The sequence below is a fragment of the Barbus barbus genome (assembly GCF_936440315.1).
Source record: "Barbus barbus genome assembly, chromosome: 17".
In the NCBI taxonomy this organism is placed as follows: Eukaryota; Metazoa; Chordata; class Actinopteri; order Cypriniformes; family Cyprinidae; genus Barbus; species Barbus barbus.
In genome coordinates, this window is record NC_136745.1 from 13,007,227 (window position 1) to 13,034,672 (window position 27,446).

Consider the following 27,446-nt stretch of genomic DNA (forward strand, 5'->3'; position numbering starts at 1 on the left):
CAAAAACGAATCTGACTCCCCCGCTGTTTCCTCCACGACGACAGAGTGCGCACTCGCGCGCATCACCACACGCTGCAGTTTTTTCTACGACGTCAGAGTTCACGCTGCACTGACAACAACGTGCGTGTGTTGTGAATGTGTATGCCGCAAATGATAATTTACCTCAAACATACAACAAGGTAAGTATTACTGATGGTTGTGTCTTTAACGTTATATAAAAGATTATATTTCAGACATACGCTGTCTTGATTTGTGCCAGTTTTGTAATCATAAGAATTATTCTGATTTTGAAAGCATTTGTTTACTAGATAAGGAGGTAGATCCTCTTAAACAGACACATTTCATTCAGTTGATGTTACTGTATTAGTATTAACTGTATTAGTATTAACATAAAATTTCATGATACAAACTTACCATGTTTTACTACCATGATAATGTCGTGTGTGGTATTTTTAGTACCACCGTGTAAATGCCATGAAACATCAATATGATAATCACTCAGTACCATGGAAACACTGGTCAAATTCGGACACAGTTGACTACATTTATTGCTGATAATTAAACTTTCTGACGTATACATTTATTTGCAAGGAAAGCAACCAATGAATGTCCAGGATACATAGTTGTTTAAAAAGCATCCCAGGATGCATGTCGTGCAGTTGAAGTTGACAGGATGTCTTTCCCACCTGCCTCGTCTTATTTTAGTGATTGCAATCAAATCAGTCTAACAAAAACTGCAAAACTGTTTCAGATCTCGTCTTGTTGAAAGCATCTACCCAAAATGAGAAACCTCAGTCTGCTGCAGCGCTTCAGGTGTGTGGATCTTTCTCTCCCGGGATCCCCACAGTGTTTCACCATCAGGAGCGAGACTGGAACCGTGCTGGTGGCCTCTGTGCTTGCCCTCACAGAGTTTGACCCTCGGACCAAAGAGGTATTTTTGGAATAAAAATAAAAAGTTTTAAATCCCAGAAAGGGTCATTCATGATAGTTGTAACCCCATTTTGTTCCAGAGAGATCCAAATAGCTCTATATTAATCTTGCTGTATAATGTGCTTCTCTAGGTTCATAAAGAGGTTTCACTGACGGCAGAGGACTATCTCCCAGAGGATGGCAGTGGGGTTGTGGTGGCGATACAAGATCTGCCAGATCAGGAGTCAGTGTGTGTAGCCATTGGCAGTGGTGATGTCATTCTCTACAACTTCAACACCAGTCAGGTGATCATTCATTTGTTCTTAATGCTTTGATGATTGTATAAAATGATTGCTAAAAGATTCTGTGAAATATATATGCTCTCGTTGTACTTTCTAATTTACATGATCAAGTTCTCTCTCACAGTTAGAATGTGTTGGCAGTGTGGAAAGCGGTCTAACTGGCATGACGTGGAGCCCAGATCAAGAGTTGGTGACTCTGACCACAGGTCTATATCACTAGCAGTGTTATTTTAATATCCTTGAGATTTTATTGTAGTTTTTTTTAATACTTTGATTTCATTTTTATTTATTAATTTTCAATTTTCATTTTAATTTAATTTTTCAGTTCTTTTATGTGTGTTTTTGTCAGTTTTATAATTTGTTTTATGTGTGTGTATATATATATATATATATATATATATATATATATATATATATATATATATATATATATATATATATATACTGTGTTTGTTTATTTAATATTTGTTATTTTATATTATTTATTTTTAGGTCATTTAAGTTAAGCTAAATAAAAAAGAGAGATGTTGCTAAATTAAAAGTTACTGGCTAAAATAAAATGTTTTACTTTAAGTTAATATTTTTTCAAGTAACAGAATTGTTTTTTTTATGACTTAGTTAACTATAATAATCCTGCCACTCAGCATGTATCTGTTTAGAAGTGTATAATAATGGCATTTCACTCTTTCTCATTGTGTCTTATGTTGCATGTCAGGTCAGGAGACCATTATCATGATGACCAAGGACTTTGAGCCAATAACTGAGGTTGCGATCAATCAGGATGACTTTGGCGAAGGTATAATTCATAAGTCTTCATTCACCTCTTAATATCATGCTTTCACTTAGGTGACTTGTGTTCACTGCATATGAACAGATATAGTGTCTGATTGGCATTTTTTTTTCTTCTGTGCATTAGATAAGTTCATCACAGTTGGTTGGGGGAAGAAGGAGACTCAGTTTCATGGCTCTGAGGGCAAGCAGGCCGCCCAGCGGAAAGCAGCAGTAAGTTTTTGTTCTGTTTAGCATCGTTCTGCTTTACCAAATCAACTCACTTCTGCTAGGAAGTATGATACTGACCTGGGGATCATCTGAAGATCATTGGCATTTCAACCTGGTTTGAATATGGGCCTTTTCTCACCTAGTTCTCATACACTTTCACAGGAAGTGCAGCCTGCTCTGCCATGGGACGACAGGAAGCCAAGAATCACTTGGCGTGGTGATGGGCAATTCTTTGCTGTCAGCGCTGTTTGTCCTCAGACTGGTGAGAATCTCACTTTCTGGTATTATTGCATGAAAAGTTGTGACAGTTAATATTGTTCATTATTACTGTAGCTTAAACAGTAGAAAATGGCGCTAACAACACCAAGGTTGTGTTTGGTTGCCAAAGAATGCATGAACTGATAAAATGTGTATCTTGAAAGTTACTTTGCATAAAAGTGTCTGCCAGATGCATTAATGTGAATGTAAAATATAGCAGCTTTTTGTTTCAGGTGCTCGAAAGGTTCGAATCTGGAACAGAGAATGTGTTCTGCAGGCCACCAGCGAGGTTGTTAACGGTCTGGAACAGCCTCTCTGCTGGAAGTAAGATATTCTGAATGTCTTTCAACTTCGTTTTTAACCTTTGCTGAGTCTGACAGATCTGATGTGAACTGACACAAATGTTTTTTTTTTTTTTCTAGACCCTCCGGCAGCCTGATCGCTTCCACACAGCGGCACCCTAACAAACACAGTGTGGTGTTTATGGAAAAGAACGGACTGTTGCATGGAGATTTTACTCTGCCTTTTGGAAAGGATCAGGTCAAGGTAGATCTCGTCTCCTCTATATATGTTATTTTCCAAGATCTGAAATACAAGTCATGGTGCATGAAAAGCTGATGATTTGTGTATTTTTCTCAGGTAAAGGAGCTGCTGTGGAACAGTGACTCTACTGTTCTGGCTGTTTGGGTGGAGGACTTGAAGCCTGGAGAGAATGACCATCCCAACACATACAGTAAGATGCAGATCAGACTGCTTTGCATATTCAGTGATGGGTCCAGGAATGATCAGTGTTGCTTATTTAGGGCTGCATGATTAATCAAAATAAACCAAAATCATAATATGAGTCATTCTGTGTCAAATCAACTAGGGTTGGGCAATGTCTACAAAATTGGCATCGGACGATGTCTGCAGTGAATCATCGCGATGGATGATGACATCGGGGGTGTGCCCGAAGCGTAAATCTGTATTCAGAACGGCAAGGAAAACAAATAACGATTGCCAATGGTTGCCTGTTACAGTGCATAACATTTCACTTACCAAACAGACAGAGTAAGGAGAGATGGCTGAATCTGGTCGCACACTGGACAAGAAGTGCAGCATTGTGCCACATCTTTAAAATTCAAACACATTTTCTGTGAGCATACGCACACTGGTGACGCCATTCGGCGTCTGTTCGCGGCGCTTAGCAACGATTCAAAACAATGTAAATATGTAGCGCGACACGCTGAGCTCACAGTTGCCAAGCCCGTGTATTATACGCGACTTTGGGCTTCTTTTTTGTTGCATGAAAAAATCCCTGGTTGCGGTTTTTTGGGCTTATTTTAAAAAATATGGTTGCTTGTTAGGGAAATCTGACAAGCAACTTTGTTTCATTATTTATGTTCGCCGTATTCTCCAATGCATTGATTGACACTCTGTCTGCTCGCAGTTAAAAGCCAACCAGTGCAATAATATAAGTGCCATAGCATAATTTGCCAAATGTTCCGCCCCCTCATTGGAAAAAGTTACAGTCAAAAAGAAGGCGCTGTAATCCAAGCGATGATAGAAGTAGACGTGGAGGAGGATTTTAAGATATATTTAATACTTCTTGAATTACAGGCATGCAAAATTGAGGCCAAAAAAAAATCCCACAAGAAGTGTTTTTTGCCATTCTCGAGCTGTCACCTTTAGCATATAATGAAACAAAAATGGCTAACATCAATATATTTTACTAATAGATCTACCAATCTCTTTGTAAAAGTAAAATAATGATGCTGTCATCTTTCTAAAGCAATTTTTACATCCCTCTAATTTGGTTCCAAATCTCAGGTGAAAATTGTCATTTTGACCCCCCTCTACAAAATAGTGGATTACTCAATATATATAATTTAATATTTTGGCTTTTATCTCTATATATGTTTGTCTTTCTACAGAAAAAATCTTAACAAAATCTGAAATTTGAGTCGGGGACCTCTGGTTGAGTTGACAAGGCTTAGCGTGATTATCAAATCACAAAGGCTGCAAATGAATTGTATAAATAAATGCTCCACACAAATAAATATGGCTCCACACAAACGGCATCTTTGCATTCACTCTAATTTTGGTTTGCTTTATTGTGCATTTGAATCCAGCATGCGCCAACCATCTTCCCATTTTTGTCATGAAGTGCACTTATCAACAGAAGAGCTTGAAATAAATGCTTATCAACAAAAGCATTAAGGGCATCCTGTGGTTCAGTCAAAATAAAATGTGATGATTTAACATTTGAAAATGCAGGAACTAAGACAGCCATGATGCTTTGTTTTAAACATCTGACCTTTTTCTTTCACAGTTCAGCTGTGGACAGTCGGGAATTATCACTGGTATCTAAAGCAGAGCTTACATTTTGGCAATGAGCCCCTTAGGGCTCCGGCGTGTGTGTGTTGGGATCCGGAGAAGCCCTTGCGTCTCCACCTCCTGACTCGAGGATGGGGCAGCTACACCTATGACTGGGGCTGGAGCACAGAGCGCAGTCATGGCACAGATTGCCATGATAACGGCAATGTGGCTGTAATAGATGGAGGTAGGCGTGGCCATCGTCTAACTTATGAATAATTTATTAATCTCTCTACTTTAATAAATTGTAGACAACACGCTGTTTTTCAGATCTAGTTTTACATCATTTGTAGATTAAATAAGATATTTGATGACAGTCCAACAATTAAAAGTCTGAATGATTTCAGTGTGTTTAACTAATGTGTTTTGCAGATAAAATCCTGGTGACAACATTCCGTCAGTGTGTGATCCCTCCACCTATGTGTGCTTTTGAGCTTCAACTTCCTGTTCCTGTGAACCTGGTCACCTTCCATTCTCAAGCCCAGAGGACCAATGAGCTTGCTGCATTCACAGCCGATGGACTTATTTATGTATATGGTCAAGGTGAGTCACGTAACTTGTCAAATCAAACATTATGTTGTTTAGGATTCCTCACTTACATTTCCTATATTCAGGTGGTGGAGCTGAAAATGGAGGTGTACCTGGGTTTAAAGTCATCTCGGCACCATTAGTCTTAAGAAAGACATACAGGTACAGATGATTTTGAGTTTGACTGTTGATTGTGTTTTACATTTGTTCATGTTTCTCCAATCCTTATTTAATAAGAATGTGTCACTAAATAATGTTTTTGAATGGTAGTGTAGCTGTAAAAGTTTGGGGTCGGTAAATTCTTTTAATGTTTTTGAAAGTCTTGTGCTCACCAAAGCTGCATTCATTTACATAAAAATGTAAACAATTATTACCAATTTAAAATAATTAATTTACGCTAATTATTAAATAATTGTTTTCTGTATTAATATATATATATATTTTTTTTTATTATTTATTTATTTATTTATTTTTTTAAATGTATTCTAATGGCAAAGCTGAATTTTTAGTATCATTACTCTAGTCTTCATTGTCACATGATCCTTCAGAAATCATTCTAATATGCTGATTTGCTGCTCAAGAAATATTTATTATTATCAGTGTTGAAAATAGTTGTGCAGCTTTATATTTTTGTGATTTTTTTGTAACATTTTAAATGGGACTGTTGATCAGATGAATGCATTATTTGCTGTATAAAAGTATTTTATTTGTTTAAAAAATCTTACTGATCTCAAACTCCTACAAAAAAGATATTACATTCAGCAGTCTTTTTTTTTTTTTTTGACACATCCACTGTTTTCCACTGTCCTTTCCACTGTTTTTGGATTTTTTTGCTAATTTTCTTATTCGGGCTAGCGTATCTATTCAGATCGGCACTGTGTAATTATTACATGTAGCATATATTCTGATGCTGATGTTGTCTCTCAGGGTCGCCATGGATCAGGAGGAACCTCTTACACTGCGCTTGCTGCTGTGGTTGAGTGACGATTTGTTTTTGGCTGTGGCTCATGGAAGATGCTTGACCCGCCTGCTGAAACTCACCCCATCAGACAGCCAGGAGCCCAAGGACACGCTGCAGATCAGGTACTGACGCTAAAATAACTAACTCCTCCGGTCTTGACCATATTTGTATTCAGTGTAGCTCACGCAAAGACAGACTGATCTAACGACCGTAGACATGAGTTCAGAGGCTGGGAATTAAAAAAAACTTTAGCATTTTTTTAAACTCCGCACTTTATGCAGTTCCTCTTTTTCTTAAATTCTTGTTGTTGGTCATTTCTTAGGTCAGACGTTCCAGTGGATGGTTTTGTGATCCGCTTGTGTCACAGCCTCAGAAATGGCACTGTGGCCCTGCAACTTGATGACGGACAGATCCGGAAAGTTCACATGGGTCAGTTAGTCCACTAATTATAACAGGAACTGGATTTGGCTAATACATAGTATCTGTTTTATCACTTGTCCTTTTTAGTTTTCTTCCTAATGCAATTTAAAAATGAATAGTTTGATCACACATAAAGACAACTGTTAATGCTAGAATATTCTATACAGACTCTTCAGAGCTCAGTCTAACAGAATGGAAGGATTCTACTGGTAATACCATCAACTTCCCCCGGCCTTGTGTTCAGACGGCACTATGTACCCTCAGCGGAGAGGTGAATATATAGTCTCCATCTATTACTGACCTTTATTTCATCATGCTCACTTCAGTTGCAATAAACGCTTCATACGTATTTGTCTTTTAATAGGAACATTTGATAGGCCTCACAGAGAGATCACACCTCTACATCGGTGACTCACTGGTAGGTGTGTCAAAAATGATACAAAAAGGATATAAATTACATTATATTTAGTGTGTTAGTGCCGAAATCCTGGCTGGTATGCTCACTGGAGTGTCTCTTCTGCAGGTGGCCTCTAATATCTCCTCGTTTGTAGTTTATGACGACTTCCTCCTGCTCACCACACACTCTCACATGTGCCACTGTCTCAACCTCAGCACACTCTCTATCAAAGGTACATGTGAATGTATTATGTTACAAATATATGCTGTTTATTCAAACTTTCTATTCATTAAATAATCCTGAAGAAATGCATCAAAGTTTCAAAGAAAAGCAAAAAAACTGCTTTGAACCTTGATGGTAAGAAATGTTTTTTAGCAACAAATCAGCATATTAGAATGATTGATTTCTAAAGGATCACGTGACACTAGCTATGTTTCCATCCACCTATTTTAATGCATATCTTGGGATATCGCATAAAAAAACGCTGGATGGAAGCTCCAAGATGCGCATAAATTCTAAAAATGTGCATAAAAAAGTTAGTGTGCTTGACTATAATGGAAACACTTTTACTAAATAAATTCCTTAATGCACATCTAAAAAGACGTGACTTTGCAATGGGACAGCACAATTGGACCAACAAACGAACTGATCACAATGCACAGCATCTGAAATGCTAGTTTTTTTTTCATTCTAAAATGCTTGAGAAAAGTCTCGTCAAAATGCTTTGTTATAATTAACTCCAGAACTGCGTTCACGAACAGCAGGCTCCGAAAATAAGAGAACATGACCGCGTTTCATCTGCGTGCTCTGAGGCTCGTAATTTATTTTATATGCAAATTATTATATTGAGTGCCTTCTCCTGCTGCAGAAAATAGTTTTTTTCTGTGTGATATTTAGCGCAAGTTAATCAAGAAGTGACAGTGTTGTTCTCTTCAACTCACTGGATGGAAACGGTGCTTTATTCACAAATGTTTATGCGATATTCCAATTTTACGTTTAATTCGTAACTTTGGATGGAAACATAGCTACTGTGCTGAAAGACTATGCTGAAAATTAATAAATTACTTTTTTAAATATTAAAATAGATAACAGGTGTTTAATCTGTAATAATAATTCACAATATTACTGTTTTACTGTATTTTTTTTATAAAATAAACGAGACCTATCAAAAAAAAAAATCATACCAATCCCAAACCTTTCAACAGTAGTGTATTATAATACAATATAAATACAGCATATATTCCATAAATATAGAAATATATTTAAATATTTCTATATCTATATTGGTGTCCTGTGTAGGTCTGCAGTCAGCTCTCAGCTCAGATGCTAATCAGAATGATGAGACTGTACGAAAGGTAGAACGAGGCTCTCGCATCGTTTCTGTGGTTCCCCAGGACACCAGACTCATCCTGCAGGTCAACTGAACATGGTTCTTCTCGCATGCTCATATGATTGTGTATTTTTTGGTTATGTATTTGAATGAAAAATGTATTTGTTTTGTTTTCAGATGCCACGAGGGAATCTGGAAACCATCCATCATCGAGCTCTTGTACTTGCTCAGCTCAGAAAGTGGCTTGATAGGTATTTTACATTTAGAAAAACTTCAGACAATGCTACATATACAAAGAGAATACCGACTAAAGCCCTTTTTTCCCCAAAATATTTTGTATTGCATTGTTTACTTAAAAATAAAAAAATAATAATATCTGGTAAATTAAATGATTTGATTTGAATAATTTTGCTGAGTTGTTTGTTTCAGTCTCCGATTTAAAGATGCTTTTGACTGCATGAGGAAGCTGAGGATGAACCTCAACCTCATTTATGACCACAATCCAACTGTGAGTGACCTCACTCTGTTGTCATTTCCTTTTTACAATAACCTCTAAACACATTCTTCTACACCATGGATTGCATTTTCTTTCAGATAATAATAACACTACACCCATCTAACCCCATCCCATGATTCCTCTCACAGGTGTTTCTTGCCAACATTGAGATGTTCCTGAAACAGATTGACTCCATCAACTACATCAACCTGTTCCTCACTGAACTCAAGTAAAACTTTAACGCAAAGGCATTGATTAAATTATTAAAAAATTAAATCTCTTGATGCTTTTTTTGCTTTCATTTGTCTTTCAATTTAATTTTTTTTTTTTCTCATTTTTAGAGATGAAGACACCACTACAACAATGTACCCATGTCCTTCACGCTCAGCCTCCAGTTGTGCCTCAGGTAAAGGAGGAAAGAAGGTGGACATCATCTGTGATGCTTTACAGTCAACAATGGAGACTCTCAACCCACAAAAGTCAGTTCCTCGGTTATAAACGTTTCTTATGTTTCATAAATTGCAGGAAGTACAATATAGCCCTTCTACTTCCCTCTCCAAATGAGATAAGATTACATTTCACACACGATGTACATCAAGCCCTGATCTTCCTCCTATGAGATGCTTTTATCTATACACAGGTATTGTTTATGTATTCTGACATCACACGTGAGAAAAACTACACCAGAACTAGAAATCGCTCTACAGAAGGTCCACGAGTTACGAGGTGAGCCTCGATTCACTCAAGCCCAATAAAAAATAAGTTTGATTATGTGTCTGTTACATCTATGTGCTTGTATGGTTAGTGAACCCACCCAGTGGCAGCAGCAGTGTGAGTGCAGAGGAAGCCCTAAAGTATCTTCTCTTCCTCGTCAATGTGAATGAGCTATATGAACACTCCCTCGGCACCTACGATTTTGACCTAGTGCTCATGGTGGCTGAAAAATCTCAGAAGGTCAGTCAGAAGATTCCAACTCTGATGCATCTTAACTGTTAGTTTTTATAACATTATATATTATATTATATTATATTATATTATATTTAGTGCTGTCAAACGATTAATCGCATCCTAAATAAAAGTTTTTGTTTGCATAATGTGTGTACTGTGTATATTTATTATGTATATATAAATACACAAACATGCATGTATATATTTTGAAAATATTAACATGTATTTACAGGCATATATGTATATTATAATTTATAATATTTATTAATATACTTAATATATAAACATAACATATTTTTCTTAAATGCATGTGTTTGTATTTATATGTACATAATAAATATACACAGTACACACAGATATATTATGGAACCAAATGCTTTTATTTTGGATGCAATTAATCGTGATTAATCGTTTGACAGCACTAATTATATTATATTAATTCTTAAAAATGATTAAATGAATCTTTTCACACATGAGCTGCCATTGCTAATATTTTTATTTCTGTATAATATTATTTTATATTACAAGATGAACAAGTACAATTCAGTAAATACATAATTTAATTTAAAAGTTTACATAATTATATGTGAAATTATATCATGTTGTTAATATAACTAATAAAATTCAGTAAAGAAAATTCAGAATTTCACATATATTATTATTATTATATTCATTGTTTTACAAAACAAAATTTGTATGAAATTAACAAATGCAATTCAGTAAACATAATAAAATTTCACGTATAAGCAGCCATTGCACATATTTGTTTTATTGTATTATATTAAAACATTATATGTGACCCTGGACCACAAAACCAGGTTTAAGTCGCTGGGGTATTTTTGTAGCAATAGCCAAAAATACATTGTATGGGTCAAAATGATCCATTTTTCTTTTATGCCAAAAATCATTAGGTTATTAAGTAGAGATCATGTTCCATGAAGATATTTTGTACATTTCTTACCGTAAATATATCAAAACTTTATTTTTGATTAGTAATATGCATTGTTAAGAACTTCTTTTGGACAACTTTAAAGGCAATTTTCTCAATATTTGGATTTTTTTGCACCCTCAGATTCAAGATTTTCAAATAGTTGTATCTCGGCCAAATATTGTCCTGTCCTAGCAAACCGTGCATCAATGGAAAGCTTATTTATTCAGCTTTCAGATGATGTAGAAATCTCAATTTCGAAAAATTGACACTTAAGACTGGTTTTGTGGTCCAGGGTCACATATTATAAATTCAAATCTTGTTCACATATAAGCAGCCATTTCACATGTATTATATTATATTGTGTTATATTATATTAATCATTTTGCATACAAAACTTGTATGAAATTAACAAACACAATTCAGTAAACACAAATAAAATTCACAATTTTATAAGTGCAGCCATTTCACATTTGTATTTATTATATTATATTATATTCATTGTTTTACAAACAGAACTTGTATGAAATTAACAAACACAATTCAAGAAACACATAATAAATAAAATTTCATTTGTCATTTCATTTCATCAACTGCAGCATTGCACATATTATATTTGTTCTCTTGTATTATATTAAAAATATTATATTATAAAACGAAATGAATACGTAATGAATAAAATTCTTGTTCACATATAAGCAGCCATTTCACATTTGTATTACTATAATATATTTTATATTACAGTTGCATTATTTTATATTATAAAAGGAATGTACAACACATTGAAAATAGAAATTGGCCATTAGTTGACAGACGTTGCATTGTAACACAACAACAGGCATTTCCCATGTAGACAGCTTTTCTGATAATGAGATTGATCTAGTTTTAGCACACGTCTGTTTTGCAGTGGTTTATAGTTTTATTTTTAATTTTTTTTACCTCAAACATGAAGGACCCTAAAGAGTACCTGCCATTTCTGAACATGCTGAAAACCCTGGAGCCGAACTACCAGCGCTACACCATCGATAAACACCTCAAGAGATACAGGAAGGCCTTACATCATCTCAGCAAGTGTGGTAAGGGTCTTGTTGGACATCCATGAGCAATCCAACAGCAAATTCCTCTGTTTTTACACCATCTGTATCTCTGTTTGCTTCTCCTGTTCCTGTTCTGCCTCATGTTTTTCAGGTGAAGAACATTTCGCAGAGTTGTTAAACTTGGTGAAGGATCAGAGACTGTACAGTGATGCTCTTGAGCTCTATTCTTCAAACAGTGAGCAATACAAGGCAAGTTTTATTTTATAAACTCCTACCTATACCTCCTACCTATAAGGCCACAGCAGAACTGACTTAAATATTTAGCTTGCGTGGTAAAGTTTTAACTGTAGCAGAGATGACGTGATCTTGACCCCTGTGATGTTATCAGACCCTGAGCGTGGCCTATGCACAGCATCTAGTGGAGCAGCAGCAGGCAGAGCAGGCGGGACTGTTGCTGTGGCGATGTGGAGAGAATGCCCGTGCCCTGCAGGCCTTCGTCAGCTGTACAAGCTGGAGAAATGCCCTCGCTGTGGCCACACACATCCCATTACCACCTGAACAGCTGGCACTACTCGCCCGAGACCTGGCAGGTGGAGATCTCTGTCATGTATGCATGTTTCCTACTGAGATTATAAATATTCGTAAGCCATGTTGTATGTCTGATGTTTTCAGAGAAACTTCTGGAGGCCAGGAGGCACACGGAAGCTGCCCTGTGTTTGGAGCATTATGCTAAGGTACACTCTATGTTTCATAGTCATCATTGTCTCCAAGACTGTTGTCTGCTGTGTCATGTGCTCATGTCTGTGTCTTGTCAGGATTGTGAGGAGGCCATCTCTGCTCTGATACAGGGAGCTGCATGGGAAGAAGCGCTCAGATTGGTGAGCCTGTTCTTTCATTTCTTGCCTCCGTTACCAGTTACTATTAGCAGTTTTTAATGTTTTATTATTATTTGACAGAAAAGGGAGATTTTCTATGTATATATATACATATACGCAACACTTCTGTTTTTGCCTCAATTTTTCATGAGCTGAACTCAAAGATCTAAGACTTTTTCTATGTACACAAAAGGCCTATTTCACTCGAATATTGTTCACAAATCTGTCTAAATCTGTGTTAGTGAGCACTTCTCCTTTGCCGAGATAATCCATCCACCTCACAGGTGTGGCATATCAAGATGCTGATTAGACAGCATGATTATTGCACAGGTGTGCCTTAGGCTAGCCACAACAAAAGGCCACTCTAAAATGTGTAGTTTTACTGTATTGGGGGGGGTCCGAAAACCAGTCAGTATCTGGTGTGACCAACATTTGCCTCACGCAGTGCAACACATCTAATCAGGTTGTTGATTGTGGTCTGTGGAATGTTGGTGCACTCCTCTTCAATGGCTGTGCGAAGTTGCTGGATATTGGCAGGAACTGGAACACGCTGTCGTATACGCCGATCCAGAGCATCCCAAACGTGCTCAATGGGTGACATGTCCGTTGAGTATGCTGGCCATGCAAGAACTGGGATGTTTTCAGCTTCCAGGAGTTGTGTACAGATCCTTGCAACATGAGGCCGTGCATTCTCATGCTGCAACACGAGGTGATGGTCGTGGATGAATGGCACAACAATGGGCCTCAGGATCTCGCCACGGTATCTCTGTGCATTCAAAATGCCATCAATAAAATGCACCTTCGTTGTCCTGTTCGTTGTCCATAACATACGCCTGCCCATACCATAACCCCACCACCACCATGACATCAGCAAACCGCTCACCCACACAACGCCATACACGCTGTCTGCCATCTGCCCTGTACAGTGAAAACCGGGATTCACCCGTGAAGATAACACCTCTCCAAAGTGCCAGATGCCATTGAATGTGAGCATTTGCCCACTCAAGTTGGTTACGATGACGAACTGCAGTCAGGTCGAGACCCCGATGAGGACAACGAGCATACAGATGAGCTTCCCTGAGACGTTTCTGACAGTTTTGTGCAGAAATTCTTTGGTTATGCAAACCGATTGTTGTAGCAGCTGTGGCTGGTCTCAGACAATCTTGGAGGTGAAGGTCCTGGGCTGGTGTGGTTACACGTGGTCTGTGGTTGTGAGGCCGGTTGGATGTGCTGCCAAATTCTCTGAAACGCCTTTGGAGACGGCTTATGGTAGAGAAATGAACATTCAATTCACGGGCAACAGCTCTGGTGGACATTCCTGCAGTCAGCATGCCAATTGCACACTCCCTCAAAGCTTGCGGCATCTGTGGCATTGTGCTGTGTGATAAAACTGCACATTTTACAGTGGCCTTTTGTTGTGGCCAGCCTAAGGCACACCTGTGCAATAATCATGCTGTCTAATCAGCATCTTGATATGCCACACCTGTGAGATGGATGGATTATCTCGGCAAAGGAGAAGTGCTCACTAACACAGATTTAGACAGATTTGTGAACAATATTTGAGAGAAATGGGCCTTTTGTATACATAGAAAAAGTCTTAGATCTTTGAGTTCAGCTCATGAAAAATGGGGGCAAAAACAAAAGTGTTGCGTTTATAATTTTGTTCAGTGCGTATATGTGTGTGTGTATATATATGTATGTGTGTATGTGTGTGCGTGCATGTATTAGCATTAATTTGACCAAAAGAGGATATAAAGACATTTATAATATTATAAAAGTTTTTTTTATTTCAAGTAAATGCTGTTCTTTTAAATATTTCTATTCATCAAAGAATCCTGGAAAACATTTATCACAGCTTCCAAAAATATTTATGCAATATAATGGCTTTCAACACTGATAATTCAGCTTTGCATCACAGGAATAAATTACATTTTAAAATATATTATAAAAGAAAACTTTTATTTTAAGTTGTAGTAATATTTCACTATTTCTGTTTTTGCTGTATTTTTATCAAGCAAATTAAACCTTGGTGAGCGTAAGAAACTTAAAAAAATTATTCACCTTCTTTAGAACTGTATTGGAAATTTTATATATATTTTTGTTTATTTGTTTGGTCAATAGCTGTATAAAAAGTTTAGTTTCTTTTATTTCTTATTTCAGATTTATTTGTACAACAGACAGGATATCATTGAGACTGATCTGAAGTCTGCTCTTCTAGATGGTAAACCATCATTTTTTTTATTTTTGTCATTGACCTGTTAATGTTGTATTTATTTTGTGCTGTTTCTTAACTGTATAATTGGTTGCCTGTAGCTCACAGAAATCAGACGTCTTTCCTGGAGTCCCAGAAGGCTTTGTTCATCCGTCACAAAAACCGCCTTGCTGTGGTCCGAGAACTCAAAGCCAAGGCCAGACTGGAGTTATTTGGTAAACAGGAAATATAACTCAGATCCATTTATATTATTAGCTTTTCTGAAGACACTGGGTGTAACCTTTAGAAAAAATATTGCATGTTTTATCTCACAGAATATATTTTTAAAATAGAGATTTGAAGTGTACATTTATTTTGATTGTTTTACTGAATCACATGAAAATGTTCATTAGAACACATTTGGTTTGAAACTATTTCCTGTTGCTCACTGACAGTCTCTTGGTGTTTCAGATGAGGATGGCCCTGACTGTGCGGATGCTGAGCTCTACTCGGAGGCCAGCAGTGTCTTGACCGGCAGCCATCTTGGCTCAAAATACTCCCGCAGCAACTCTCGCATTTCATCGTGAGTGATATCACTGCTAACTCAAATATACAAACACTTCATTATTTTAGTGTCTTGCAGCTCAAATGTCGAGGTTGAAGTTTGCTAACTGATCTGCAGGAGGTCATCTAAGAATCGTAGGAAAGCAGAGGGAAAGAAACACAGTCTGAAGGAAGGAAGCCCATTCGAGGACATTGCCCTCCTAAACGCACTTTCTCAAATCATCACCATTGTTGATAAGATGAGAGGTGAGCTGAGGACACAACAGAAACACAAAAACATACAATACTAATATAAATCTGAATATATACATATAAATTGCAATTGTAAAATGGATATTTTATGAATAAACATGGACCTATTTCAAGTTCTTGATTTCAAGTGAATAAGACATCAACAAATGTGTATTTTAGTGCTAAGTTTGGACTCCATAGTACTTTACAGAAGCTTTACAGAATTGACATGTATCTGATCAGTTTCCTTATGTAGCTGTATGTAAAACATGAGATTCACACTGATGATGGTTCTTGTCTGACCCTGCAGAGGAAGTTCGTAGCCTGCTGAAGGCTCTGGTGCTCTTCCAGTTTGACGGTGCGGCCAGCAGCCTGCAGAGAGACTACGGTGAGCTGCTCCAGCTCATGGAGACAGCTCTTCCAGAGATCTGGACTGACAACCTGCAGCAGGGCCAAACTCCAGTGAGTCACACACAGGCTCCCATTGACTCTTTCAGCACATTTAGGGTTGTTTTGTTTTTAGTTCTATATTCAATAGTTGAATATACTTGAATAATCAAACTGATGTTCAGATTTTTTAAAAGTGTTAATACACTTGTATTATTATTAGTTTCATTTTCAAATATATTTACCATGTTGGTCAAGGTTTCTTGTAATTTAGGTTTATATGCTTGTTTGCCTTTTTTACTCTGGAAAAAATAACGAGTCAAATGTACTTTTTTTGTTTTATTTCCCAAAGCCCATTTTTTACTCTAATTTAATGCTTGGTGCTTTTTTTATTTAGCTTACAATTAAATGTTACTACTGGCTTACCTCTTTCCAGTTGAAAAAAAACAAATAAAAATGATATGAATTCTAAGACGGTAAATTATGCTTATTTCTTCTCTCCTCAGCTCACAGGTCCAAACTCAACAGCCAATAGCATTATGGCATCATTTCAGCAGCAGAGACCCGCTGTAACTCAGCAAGGTGAGTACTCTCAGTGAAGCGGTTTTCATTCATGGGATTCGTTTTGAATTTACAATGACCCTGTTCACTCCTCACAGAAGCCCTGACTTCTCCGAAGATGAGGATCGCGGTCAAGTGGAAACTCAGCATTCTCAAATAGTTTGCACGTGTCCAAGCTTTTTTGGGGGGGTAATTTTATGCAAATAAAATGTATTTTATGGGAAATTAAAAATCATAAAATACTTTGTCTTCTGAGGTTTTTTTTCATAGCTGAAGTTCACAATCATATTTAGTCTTAGTTTCAGAGCAAAGTGTATGACTCTACGTTTATGGTAGTTTCATGTTAAGACCCATAATCCAAACTAACCCATGTTGCGTTAAAATAAATTTGATCAGTTTTTTTAACTTATCCAATTAATATTTGCAGATTACTCCCATAATTTGCAGTTTAGGGGCCTGTCATTCAATTATTACTGGCCTTCATGTATAGTATATTAAAATACTCTTTATGCTGTTTCAACGTGAACATTTTTATGATTATGAATTTTAATGTCAGGTGTGACTGATTGATTAAAGAAATCCATGTTTTATTTTAATTAATACCGCTAGCTTTTCAATGTGCAAGAAACTTGTGTTCAAATGCTTTAATTATGAGACAAAGGAAGAGAATGACAAGAAAAAATGATCTACTGTTGGATCAAAAGAACAAAACTGGTTACAATTAAAGATGCTTCCATTTGCCAAATTTAACTCCATGAAAATTTTTGGAAAATCTTATCCACTGCACTTAAAAAAACAGATATGTACAAAAAAGGGTTAAAAAGTAGGCAACATATTCTAATTGTGTTGTTCTTCCCGCCCCAACCAATCCAAATCCCCATGTTACATCACATCCGTGTGGTTAAGGCTTCCAGAGTTTGAGAAGCCCATCCTCACTGTATGTGGCGATCAAATTCTGGTGTGGGTGGTGGGCAATACCAATGACATCCTTCTCATGAACCTGTGGAAAAAAACATACACAAATATATAAATGATAGTTTTTACATCCCGTTTTAATGACCACATCAAACTCAATTTTACATAAGCCATAATAAATGCAAGTAAAAAGTTTGTCTACTGTAATGTTTCAAACTTTTGTGAAAATATAGTTTAAATAGTGTTTTATCATTCAGCGTAACAAATATTTATGTAAAAATTAAACACTTATTCTGACCTGTACTTACTAAAATATATAAAATAAGTGATCATACTAAACTGTATTATATTTTAAATGATTAAGAACTTGACAAATGGGTAAAACCTACAGGTTTGAAGGACAATGTCAAAGATTGGTAAAGATTTAAAATTAGAGTTTGAGACTGCACTGTGATCCTTAAATAGTCTTTTAATTTCATCTAACGATTCATGTTTTTTGCCTGGCAGTATTATTTTACAATTGCTATTGTTTCACAATGACTTTTTTTCCACAAATCATGGTAAAAAATTCATGATGAAAATATATAATAAAGCTATATTAAGCTTTTGTGTAAAAATACAAACATTTGTACAAAAAAATGATTTCAATTAAAAATGAAAAAACATGTCGAGTTAGTAAAAAACGGTAAATGAGGGGAGAGAAGGATGGAGAGAGGGCTTACGGTCAGGGTTCTCTCTAGTTTGCCTGTGACTGTGCTGAAACAGTAAAGCACAAAGTCCTCGCCGACACAGTAGATCCACTCGCCACGTGGAGACAGAGAACAGCATACAAAATCACCGCCCTCTCTCTTACCAGAGCTGAAACTCCTCACAATCTGCAACAGGAATAACCATAAGGAGATTCATAATCAATCACCCAAATCATTTCAATATTCTCATCTCCTTTTTCATGAACAACACACTTGACCTTCTCACCTGGCCCTGCATGTTCATAATGACAACAGTGTTGGATCGGTTGCACACGACAAAATGCTCAGGGTTTTTAGGAAGCAGGATCACATTGTTAACAGTGATGTCGGTTCCCGCAGACGTGCCCAAAGATTTGAATGTGCTGGTGCATTCTGTGGTCTTCATGTTCCAGACCTGGGCGAAAGATGATGAAAAACCAAAACACAAGTTACATTTTATGAGCCTTTACTTGAGATAGTTGAGATAATGCATTAACATCTATACCTTCACAGTTCCATCAGATGAGGCACTAATGATGTGATGACCATCAGGAGTAAGTGTGGCATCATTCACAAACGAAGAATGACCTCTGAACTCCTTCAAAGACTTGCCTGATTTTAATCCATGAATCCTGTTGGGAAAAATCAAACATAAGTGAAATGTGCTGTGGTTTTTGTGGATGCTGAGGACAGTGTAAAGAGATGCTCACCTAATGGTCTGATCGAATGATGCAGAGAGAATCTGACTGCTGTCTTTACTGAAGCTGATACAGGTGACACCTTTGCTGTGAGCACGCTCATATCGCCGCAGACACTGACCGCTCTGTATCTTCCACACCTAAAAAAAAAAAGACAACCAATCCAGCATTAACAAATAACCAATAAATCAGCCTTCCTACTGCAAAAATAAAATAGCATATTTTATGCAGAAAATGTTAACGCAGTAACCCTCTGATCTACCATTCAAACAGAATCGTGTTTGCATCTTTTTTATTTTTATTACATAATGTTTTTTTTTAAATATATTTAATAGGTCATGTTAAACGTCATTTTTAAACAAAATAAAATATAAATTCTCTCATTTTTAGTTTAACTAAAACAAATAAAAACGGTAAAGAAAAAAAATTCAATATATGGACAACAGAAAACATAAAAAAAATTGAATTAGAAATATTAATAAAAACTTAAAATAATATAAAAATTAGAATAATAATTCATTATTATTAGGGCTGCCCTCGACTAAAGATTTTTCTGGTCGACAAGCAGTCGTTCATTTGAAGCATTAGTCGACTAATCGCACATTTATTAATAAACCATTTAAATCATAATAATGGCCCTTTAATTGCATACGTATTTTAAGAGCTTAAGCGCACGCATAAAGCTTGTCACAGCGCACCGCAGAAGTAATGATTATGAATGTGTCAGTAAGGAGGCTACATTAACAATTTAATAATTCACTGATAAACTAGTCCTTTCTGTGTTCTCAGTTTAAGAGATGAAGTCGGCGACAGACTCGTCATCTCCGCAGTAGTGATGCGCCTGTATGAATGTTTCATTTGGATTACATAATCTGAGAATATTTGTCTTCCATTTGAATTGGTTTATTTGAAAGTAGACATTTCACTCTGTATAGATATATTTTTCATGTCTATAAGGCAAATATACACGTAGTTTCACGCTCAAGTTCACAGAGAACCGAGACAGCAAAAAAAAAAAAAAAAAAAAAAAAAAAAAAAAAGCATCCTGTTTGCTTCCATTATTTTACAAAAGCACAATGTTTTTAGTCTTTACACATTCGAAAGATGTATTACTCTTATCTATGGTACAAAAATGAGTAGTTTAAGAGCAAGTGAGCGCACCGACGCCTTCATCTGTCCTGCAGTGAGCGCTACTGTTCTCACTTGTGCAAATGAGTCCTTTGCACAATCTGACTCTGCTTTAGCCTAGATTTAAACTGCTGATTTTGTCTGGCCAGAGGAGAATGACACTATTTCGACAAACTATTTCCCCGTCTAAATACTGTAAAGCCACCCAGCTTTATATCAAGCTGATGTAAAGCTGCTTTGACACAATTTGCACTATTAAAAGCGCCATAAAAATAATAGTTACTTGACTGTTTAGCTTCCACACTCCGCACAAACACTTGAACAGCGCACATATTTCTAGATTAACATCAGATTGAGCAGCCATGTAAAGTTGCTGCTACTTACATATTTCAGATGATAAGTCATATTTGAGGTCGATGAATGATAGGCGAGCTTTGGATGTTCTGCGCTATGTACTATATTACCACATTGACCAGCCATTAACGATCTGCATGACATCGCCAATGTGGATTTTTATTTTATTTTTTCCTGCGACTAAACGACTAATAGAATTTTGGTTGACCAAGCCTCTTCTGGTGGACTGAGTAGTTAGTTGACTATTAGGGGGCAGCCCTAGCTATTATTAATATAACATAATAAATGACAATTAAATCGCATCCAAAATAAAAGTTTACTTCTATATATGTCTATATAGAGTATGTGTACTGTGCATCTTTATTATGTATATATACACATGCATGTATTTAAGAAAAAATATATATGTATATGCTAAATATTTTTATATAATATAAATTACATACAAATAAAAAATACATATTTAAAATATATAAATGTATATGTATTTATATATGCATATTAAATTTACACAGTAAACACATTATGTAAACAGACGTTTATCATTTAATGTTTATATCTGATCGCTTAGATTCTCTACATTTTAATACAAATTTATAATTAATAATCAGAAATTAAGATATGATGATATGGCATGCTAGGCCAAATTAAAAGGCTTCAGGGGTATCTCTGTGTTAAACTAATTATCAATGAGCACTGAAGGTTTTAATCATTTGTCCAATTTTAATTTAGTGTATATGAGACCTTAATCTTGCCATCCTGGGCTCCTGTGGCCATCATCTCTGTGTCCCGACTGAAAGACATGCACAGCACTGCATCATCCATCATCATGAAGTTATCCTGAGCTTGATACTTCAGATCCTGTCCAAAACACACGAGACGTGAAATCCATGAATAAACGTACATAAATGATATTTAAACTACAAATGTAGATGCATAAATCACAATACAGATTCACAGACCTTTCTGATTTTTCCAGTAGTGAAGTTCCATACTTCAATAAATCCATCCACAGATCCAGTAACCAGATACTGGCCATCAGGAGAGAAGCGCGAGCACTCGACGTGAGACTTCTGACCAAACTACAATGAAAAAACCCACTGAGGTGACTAACAAATCTCCACTGTATCTCATGCTCCTGTGGAGGGCAGATGCTTGTTCCAGTACCTTGATGTGTCTGGCCAGCTGAGTGGGGAATCGCTCCTCCTCGACGTCTTTCACAGCTGCTTTACCTCTGAACAAATCAATGGTCATACCGGGAGGCAGAAGACCTTGATGCTGCTGCCACTTCAGAGACTTTAGAGACAGAGACAGACCATCAACTACAGTAATGTGAACTATTCCTCCAGTGTAATTCTGAGACCAGTGTACAATGTCTAATGCATTACTGCACTAACGTCCTGTTGCAAGGGTAGTTTAACTCACCTGTCCAAGCAGAGCCATCAGGCGAGACGGTGGTACCACACTGACCTCACCAGCAAGAGCCTGAGCTATAGCTGCTCTACGCTTCTCCTTACTGCTGCCATCAGGATAGGCCTAAAAATAGATATATATCAGCTCAGAATTCAACCACAATGGAAATGAAACTGTTTGTGAAAATCCAAGTAGATATACATAAACCAATGTTTCCCATTAATTGCCTGCCTATTTAATCTGTCGTGCCACAGTTTCTTAATGCACCGAAAATATCTTTATACTTATAACATAAAAGATCTCTAATGTGGTGTTTTGCACCATTATTTTGGCACTCAAACTAAAATCAAAATAATGTGATCTTATTGAAACAAAATTCTGCAACTGGATTTTACTAGATTTGTAATATGCCAAAATAAAAATTACTTCACGTCATTCCAAACCTGTTTGAATTTTTATTCTGTGGAAAAAAATGGGATGGTGCTCTTAATTTTGCTTTCTAAGTGCACCAGGTTGATGCATTTAACTTTAAACTGTACAAAGAAAATAAAAAATAAAAGTAGAGCATGTCCCTGAACCCCCCTAGATATAGTCTCACAAAACCTTTTAGGAAACACTGCATGAACTATTAGATAAATGTATTTCTATTTCATATGCAATATATTTACAGATATATCTAAAAAAAAATAGAATATTGTGAAAACGGTCAATATTTTTTGTCACTCATTTCAAAAAGTGAAACCCATATACAGTGCCCTCCAAAAGTATTGGAACAGTAAAGACAAAATTGCTCTGTTGGCTGTTGGAGTCAAGACATTTACAAATATCATGAATATGAGACAAAACTACAGAATGTCACATTTTATTATTGGGCGATTCAACACATAGATGTTTTACCAGCTAAGAAGTTCAGCACTTTTAGAGTTTCATCCCTCTATCTGATGTGAGCATAAGTATAGGAACAGTTGCCTCACAGGTCTTTCTAAGTGATCAGCTGTGTCCTGTTGCATTAATTCGTCGATATTAAAAGCAGGGAATGTGTCGTATCAGTTATATCCATTACTTCTGCATTCTGAATCTTGCATTCGATGATGACACACACAAACCAGGATGAAGACGAGGGAGCTGACTTTGAGAGAAAAGCAAGCAATTTGGATGCTAAAAGAAAAGAGGAAGTCAGTTAGAGCTCTAGCAAAACAAAGGGAAATCAAGAGTTTGGAAACCACCAGCAACCAACAACGACCTGATCGGCTGAGAAAACAACAGTAGTTGATGACAGACAAATCATAAAAGCTGTGAAAATGAACCCTAAAAGACGTGTCTGTAAAACCACCAACAACTTCCAGAAAGCTGGGGTGATGCTCTGACAATTTACTGTCCTCAGGAGACTTTGACACAGAATTACAGATGCTACACAGCAAGATGCAAACCTCTGACCAGCACCAAAATTAGAAAGGCAAGATTAGAGTTTGCAAAAAAGCACAAAGGTGAGCCAGAAGAGTTTTGGAACTGTTTATGGACTGATGAGACAAAGATGAACCTTTATCTAAGTGATAAAGCAAAAATGTGGAGAAAAAAAGGGAACTGCAACGATCCCAAGCATACAGCCTCATCTGTAAAGCATGGTGGAGGTGGTGTCATGGCATGGGCATGCATGGCTGTCTCTGGAACAGGCCCTCTCAATTTTAATGATGACTTAATGTATGATTATAGTAGCAGAATGAATTTGGAACGGTACAAAACCATCTTGCCTACCAATATTCAAGAAAATGCCACCAGATTCATTGGGAAGTGCTTCATATTGCATCAGGACAATGACCCAAAACACCCTGCCAGGTCAGTCATGGAATTTATAAGGGCAAAGAAACGGAAAGTCTTAGATTGCCCAAGTCAATCTCCAGATTTAAATCCGATTGAACATGAATTTCACCAGCTGAAGAGGAGATTCTCTATGGGGTTAAGATCAGGTGAGTTTGCTGGCCAATCAAGCACAGTAACACCATGGTCATTGAACCAGCTTTTGGTACCTTTGGCAGTGTGGGCAGGTGCCAAGTCCTGCTGGAAAATGAAATCAGCATCTCCATAAAGCTTGTCAGAAGAAGGAAGCATGAAGTGCTCTAAAATTTCCTGGTAGATGGCTGTGTCGACTGTAGACTTCAGAAAACACAGTGGACCAACACCAGCAGATGACATGGCAGCCCAAATCATCACTGACTGTGGAAACTTCACACTGGACTTCAAGCAACATGGATTCTGTGCTTCTCCATTCTTCCTGCAGACTCTGGGACCTTGATTTCCAAATGAAATGCAAAATTTACTTTCATCTGAAAAGAGGATTTGGACCACTGAGCAACAGTCCAGTTCTTTTTCTCCACAGCCCAGGTAAGACGCTTCTGATGTTGTTTCTGGTTCAGAAGTGGCTTGGTAGCCCTTTTCCTGAAGACGTCTGAGCGTGGTGACTCTTGATGCACTGACTCCAGCTTCAGTCCACTCCTTGTGAAGCTCTCCCAAGTGGTTGAATCAGCTTTGCTTCACAGTATTCTCAAGCTTGCGGTCATCCCTGTTGCTTGTGCACCTTTTCCTACACAAATTCTTCCTTCCAGTAAACTTTGCTTTTAAAGGGCATGAAAATTTCACTTTATGAGGTTTTTTAACATTAATGTGAGTTCCGTTAGTCTGACTATGGTCCCCCAGTGGCTAGAAATGGCAATAGGTGTAAACCGAGCCCTGGGTATCCTGCTTCGCCTTTGAGAAAATGAAAGCTCAGATGGCCCGATCTGGAATCTTCCCCTTATGTCGTCATACGGGGAAAGGTTACCTCCCCTTTCTCTGCTTTGCCCGCCCATGAGAAAATGAGCTACGACCGTGCAAGGCGAGCGAGAGACATCATGGCTTGCAAACGAGCAAAGCACTGTTTTGTGTCTGAGTAATAAACTGCGCATATTAACAGACAAATTATGTTCATATTTAAAATATGGCTTTCCTGTAGCTCAAATAGTAGAGCATGGCGCTAGCAATGCCAAGATCATGGGTTTGATTCCCAGGGAAAGCAAGAGCTGATAAAATGTAAAAACTGTAACTTGAATGCAATGTAAGTCGCTTTGGATAAAAGCGTCTGCTAAATGCATAAATGTAAATGTGTTAAAAGTCCAAACAGTCAGTAAGCGACAAGTGCTTGTAAACGCTGTTTTGTAAATGATTTATTGATGAGTCTTCTGCTTTAAGGCAAACTGAAAGCGTTGCTTCTCTACCGCTCGCTGCTCAGAACAGACGCCGAGAGAGGCGACACTGCACCGGGAGAGAGACCTCGCGCTCACGGGACAGTACTGTAGACATCTTCCAAATGAATGATAGGTTAAAAAAAAAAAAAAAAGTCGCTAGGTTTGTTAGTATATACCCGTTATGGGAAAAAAAGCAGCCAAAAGGGTCTGAAAGTTACTAAATATTGTTCTAAAGTCGCTCTCGTGTGTGTGAGACGCGTATTTTTGCGGTCCGCCCAAGTAAAGTCTATGTGTGGGAAACACTGACCGTATCCAGACACAATATTTTAAACTAACCATTCGGAGACGTCCTGCTGTAGACGCTGAGTTGCAACTTCTTCATCCGGTGCTTCTCCATCCGGATCGGATTCTGGGTCAAACTGAAAAGCTTGAAGGACTGCGTGTCTACGAGCCATTGCGATACATCCACTGTCAATATTAGCGCATGGTACAGTGGCCGCAAGCTGCAGGACACACACCCACCCTCCACCTTGCCCCGCCTCTCTCCTCATCATTAGCATTTAAAGCTACAGACACAGAAATGGCTCGTCCTTAGGAAAGCTCATTGTGGGACTGGCTCGTAGTGGCTGAAATTCTGCACCAAGGCTGAATTTCGGGAATGAGACTACAGTACTAGGGACCACTTAGGCCTATATAAAAGCATCCAAAAAAACAGCATGTCGTGGGACCTTTAATATGCTTTGATACAGCACTCTGTAAACATCCACATCTTTCAGTAATGACCCTCTGTGACTTACCCTCTTTGTGGAGGGTGTCAATGTTCGTCTTCTGGATCAGTGCCAAGTCAGCAGTCTTCCCCATTATTGTGTTTCAAAGAACAAGAGATACCCGGAATTTATACTGTAGAGATGGTCATTAATTGAAACTCAAATGTAAATATTCTAATATTTTGAGTCAGATTTTTGACTTTCATTAGCTGTAAACTCTAATCATCAAAATTAAAACAAAAAAACTTTTGAAATGTTTTACGTTACATGTAATGAATCTAAAATATATGAAAGTTTCACTTTTTGAAATAAGTTACAAGAAAAAATTTACTTTTTCACGATATTCAAATTTTTTGAGATGTACCTGTAAATGTGTAAAAAGAAATTGCTAGGTTTTTGTGAAGTGCACTGTTTGATGCCTCACCTCTCTGGGGTCAAAGTAAGAGCGTGCTAGAAGATTCTCCAGGTGGATGTATCGCTCAGGTTGGGTTTGTTTCAGCATGATCATGGGGTCAGTTTGCCTCAACAAAGATCTGGCCGCTCCCAGCTCTCGGAGCTCAATCAGCTCAAGAACCACCTGCAAAAATACCACAAAACCACTTATGATGTGTCTAGTTATTCACAGCTCAATCTGTATTCACAATGAGCCACACCATGACAAGAGACTTATAAAAATCCTGATTTGATCTGTCTCTCACCTGTTCGTAAAGGTCAATGAGGGTCTTGTCAGGGAGTTTGAGGGACTGTATAGCCTGAAGCACAGTGTCCCAGTGACCGCTGTTGATATCTGCCACAAAACTCTCAATACTGTCCACTGTGTTGAGAGACACTGTCGTCTCCTCCTGGAGCGTTGCTAAAGTCCGCTGCAAGCTGTTTTCCTTCAGGTACTGCATGATCAGACGAATAACGCTGGAAAAACATGACGAAAGAAGACATTGTGGTACTAAATTAAAATACTGAGGAGAACAAATACATTACGAGAGTTGAATGAAATAATATAGTGTCTATAGTTATAAGCAATGCTTACAAATTGGTGTGTGAAAACGAATAAATAAAACAGCAATGTCTTGAAATCTTGTATTGTGATAAAGCACACATACGACATCCACAATGCACAACATTGTTCTTCTAAAAACATGTTTATAATTAAATGAAAACAGATGGAGGAATCCTGCCTTTGCTACTAAAACCAGGCAAAACACTAACCAGGCTGAGCTTCAATACTTCAAATAGAAAAAATATAAAAGATTAAAACTATTTAGTATCTAAGCTGTGTGCAAAACAAGCTGCTGATAATGCTAACACAGTTAGCTACATTCCACAGACATAAACAGCAATAAAAACAACCTGTAAAATGTACGTACTCGTTTAAATTACACAGTTATGCATGCATATGATGTTTGGAAACACACAATTTAATTAACTTACTCTGCTGATTCTATTTCAATAGACATTATTGAAAAATGATAATACTGATGTTCAGTGAGAAGCTCAAGACACACCGCGACCGGAACAACACACGTGTCTTCTTCTACAGCTCCGAAT

At 37.3% G+C, this 27,446-nt stretch overlaps 2 protein-coding genes across 3 annotated transcripts; one reads left to right on the forward strand and one right to left on the reverse strand.

The window, feature by feature from the left end:
• The first annotated feature begins 88 nt into the window (after positions 1–88).
• LOC306882965 (elongator complex protein 1-like) lies at positions 89–16,924 on the forward strand. 2 transcript variants are annotated; one of them, XM_079437993.1, is made up of 37 exons: positions 89–179; positions 752–931; positions 1,062–1,214; positions 1,336–1,417; positions 1,927–2,007; positions 2,128–2,213; positions 2,373–2,472; positions 2,702–2,792; positions 2,891–3,014; positions 3,108–3,201; positions 4,780–5,010; positions 5,196–5,366; positions 5,438–5,513; positions 6,279–6,434; positions 6,635–6,741; positions 6,900–7,003; positions 7,097–7,150; positions 7,256–7,361; positions 8,429–8,544; positions 8,637–8,710; positions 8,889–8,967; positions 9,105–9,184; positions 9,297–9,434; positions 9,596–9,681; positions 9,761–9,909; positions 11,784–11,907; positions 12,020–12,117; positions 12,257–12,458; positions 12,541–12,602; positions 12,684–12,746; positions 14,904–14,964; positions 15,057–15,170; positions 15,406–15,517; positions 15,617–15,744; positions 16,040–16,191; positions 16,623–16,698; positions 16,776–16,924. In XM_079437993.1, exons 2-37 carry the CDS (start codon positions 782–784, stop codon positions 16,835–16,837), a joined length of 3,942 nt encoding a protein of 1,313 aa, XP_079294119.1. In that variant the 5' UTR covers positions 89–179; positions 752–781; the 3' UTR covers positions 16,838–16,924. The 2 variants fall into 2 exon arrangements, with proteins under 2 accessions (XP_079294119.1, XP_079294120.1); XM_079437994.1 differs by having other exon boundaries at positions 95–179; positions 2,689–2,792.
• Positions 16,185–27,446, reverse strand: LOC306882967 (WD40 repeat-containing protein SMU1). The gene is made up of 12 exons (XM_079437997.1): positions 27,330–27,446; positions 26,600–26,810; positions 26,326–26,478; positions 21,926–22,036; positions 21,668–21,796; positions 21,463–21,582; positions 21,245–21,361; positions 19,031–19,158; positions 18,826–18,952; positions 18,568–18,735; positions 18,315–18,467; positions 16,185–17,677 (listed from the first exon to the last, which is right to left on the reverse strand). The coding sequence occupies exons 1-12, from the start codon at positions 27,353–27,355 to the stop codon at positions 17,579–17,581; spliced, it is 1,542 nt and encodes a 513-aa protein (XP_079294123.1). The 5' UTR covers positions 27,356–27,446; the 3' UTR covers positions 16,185–17,578.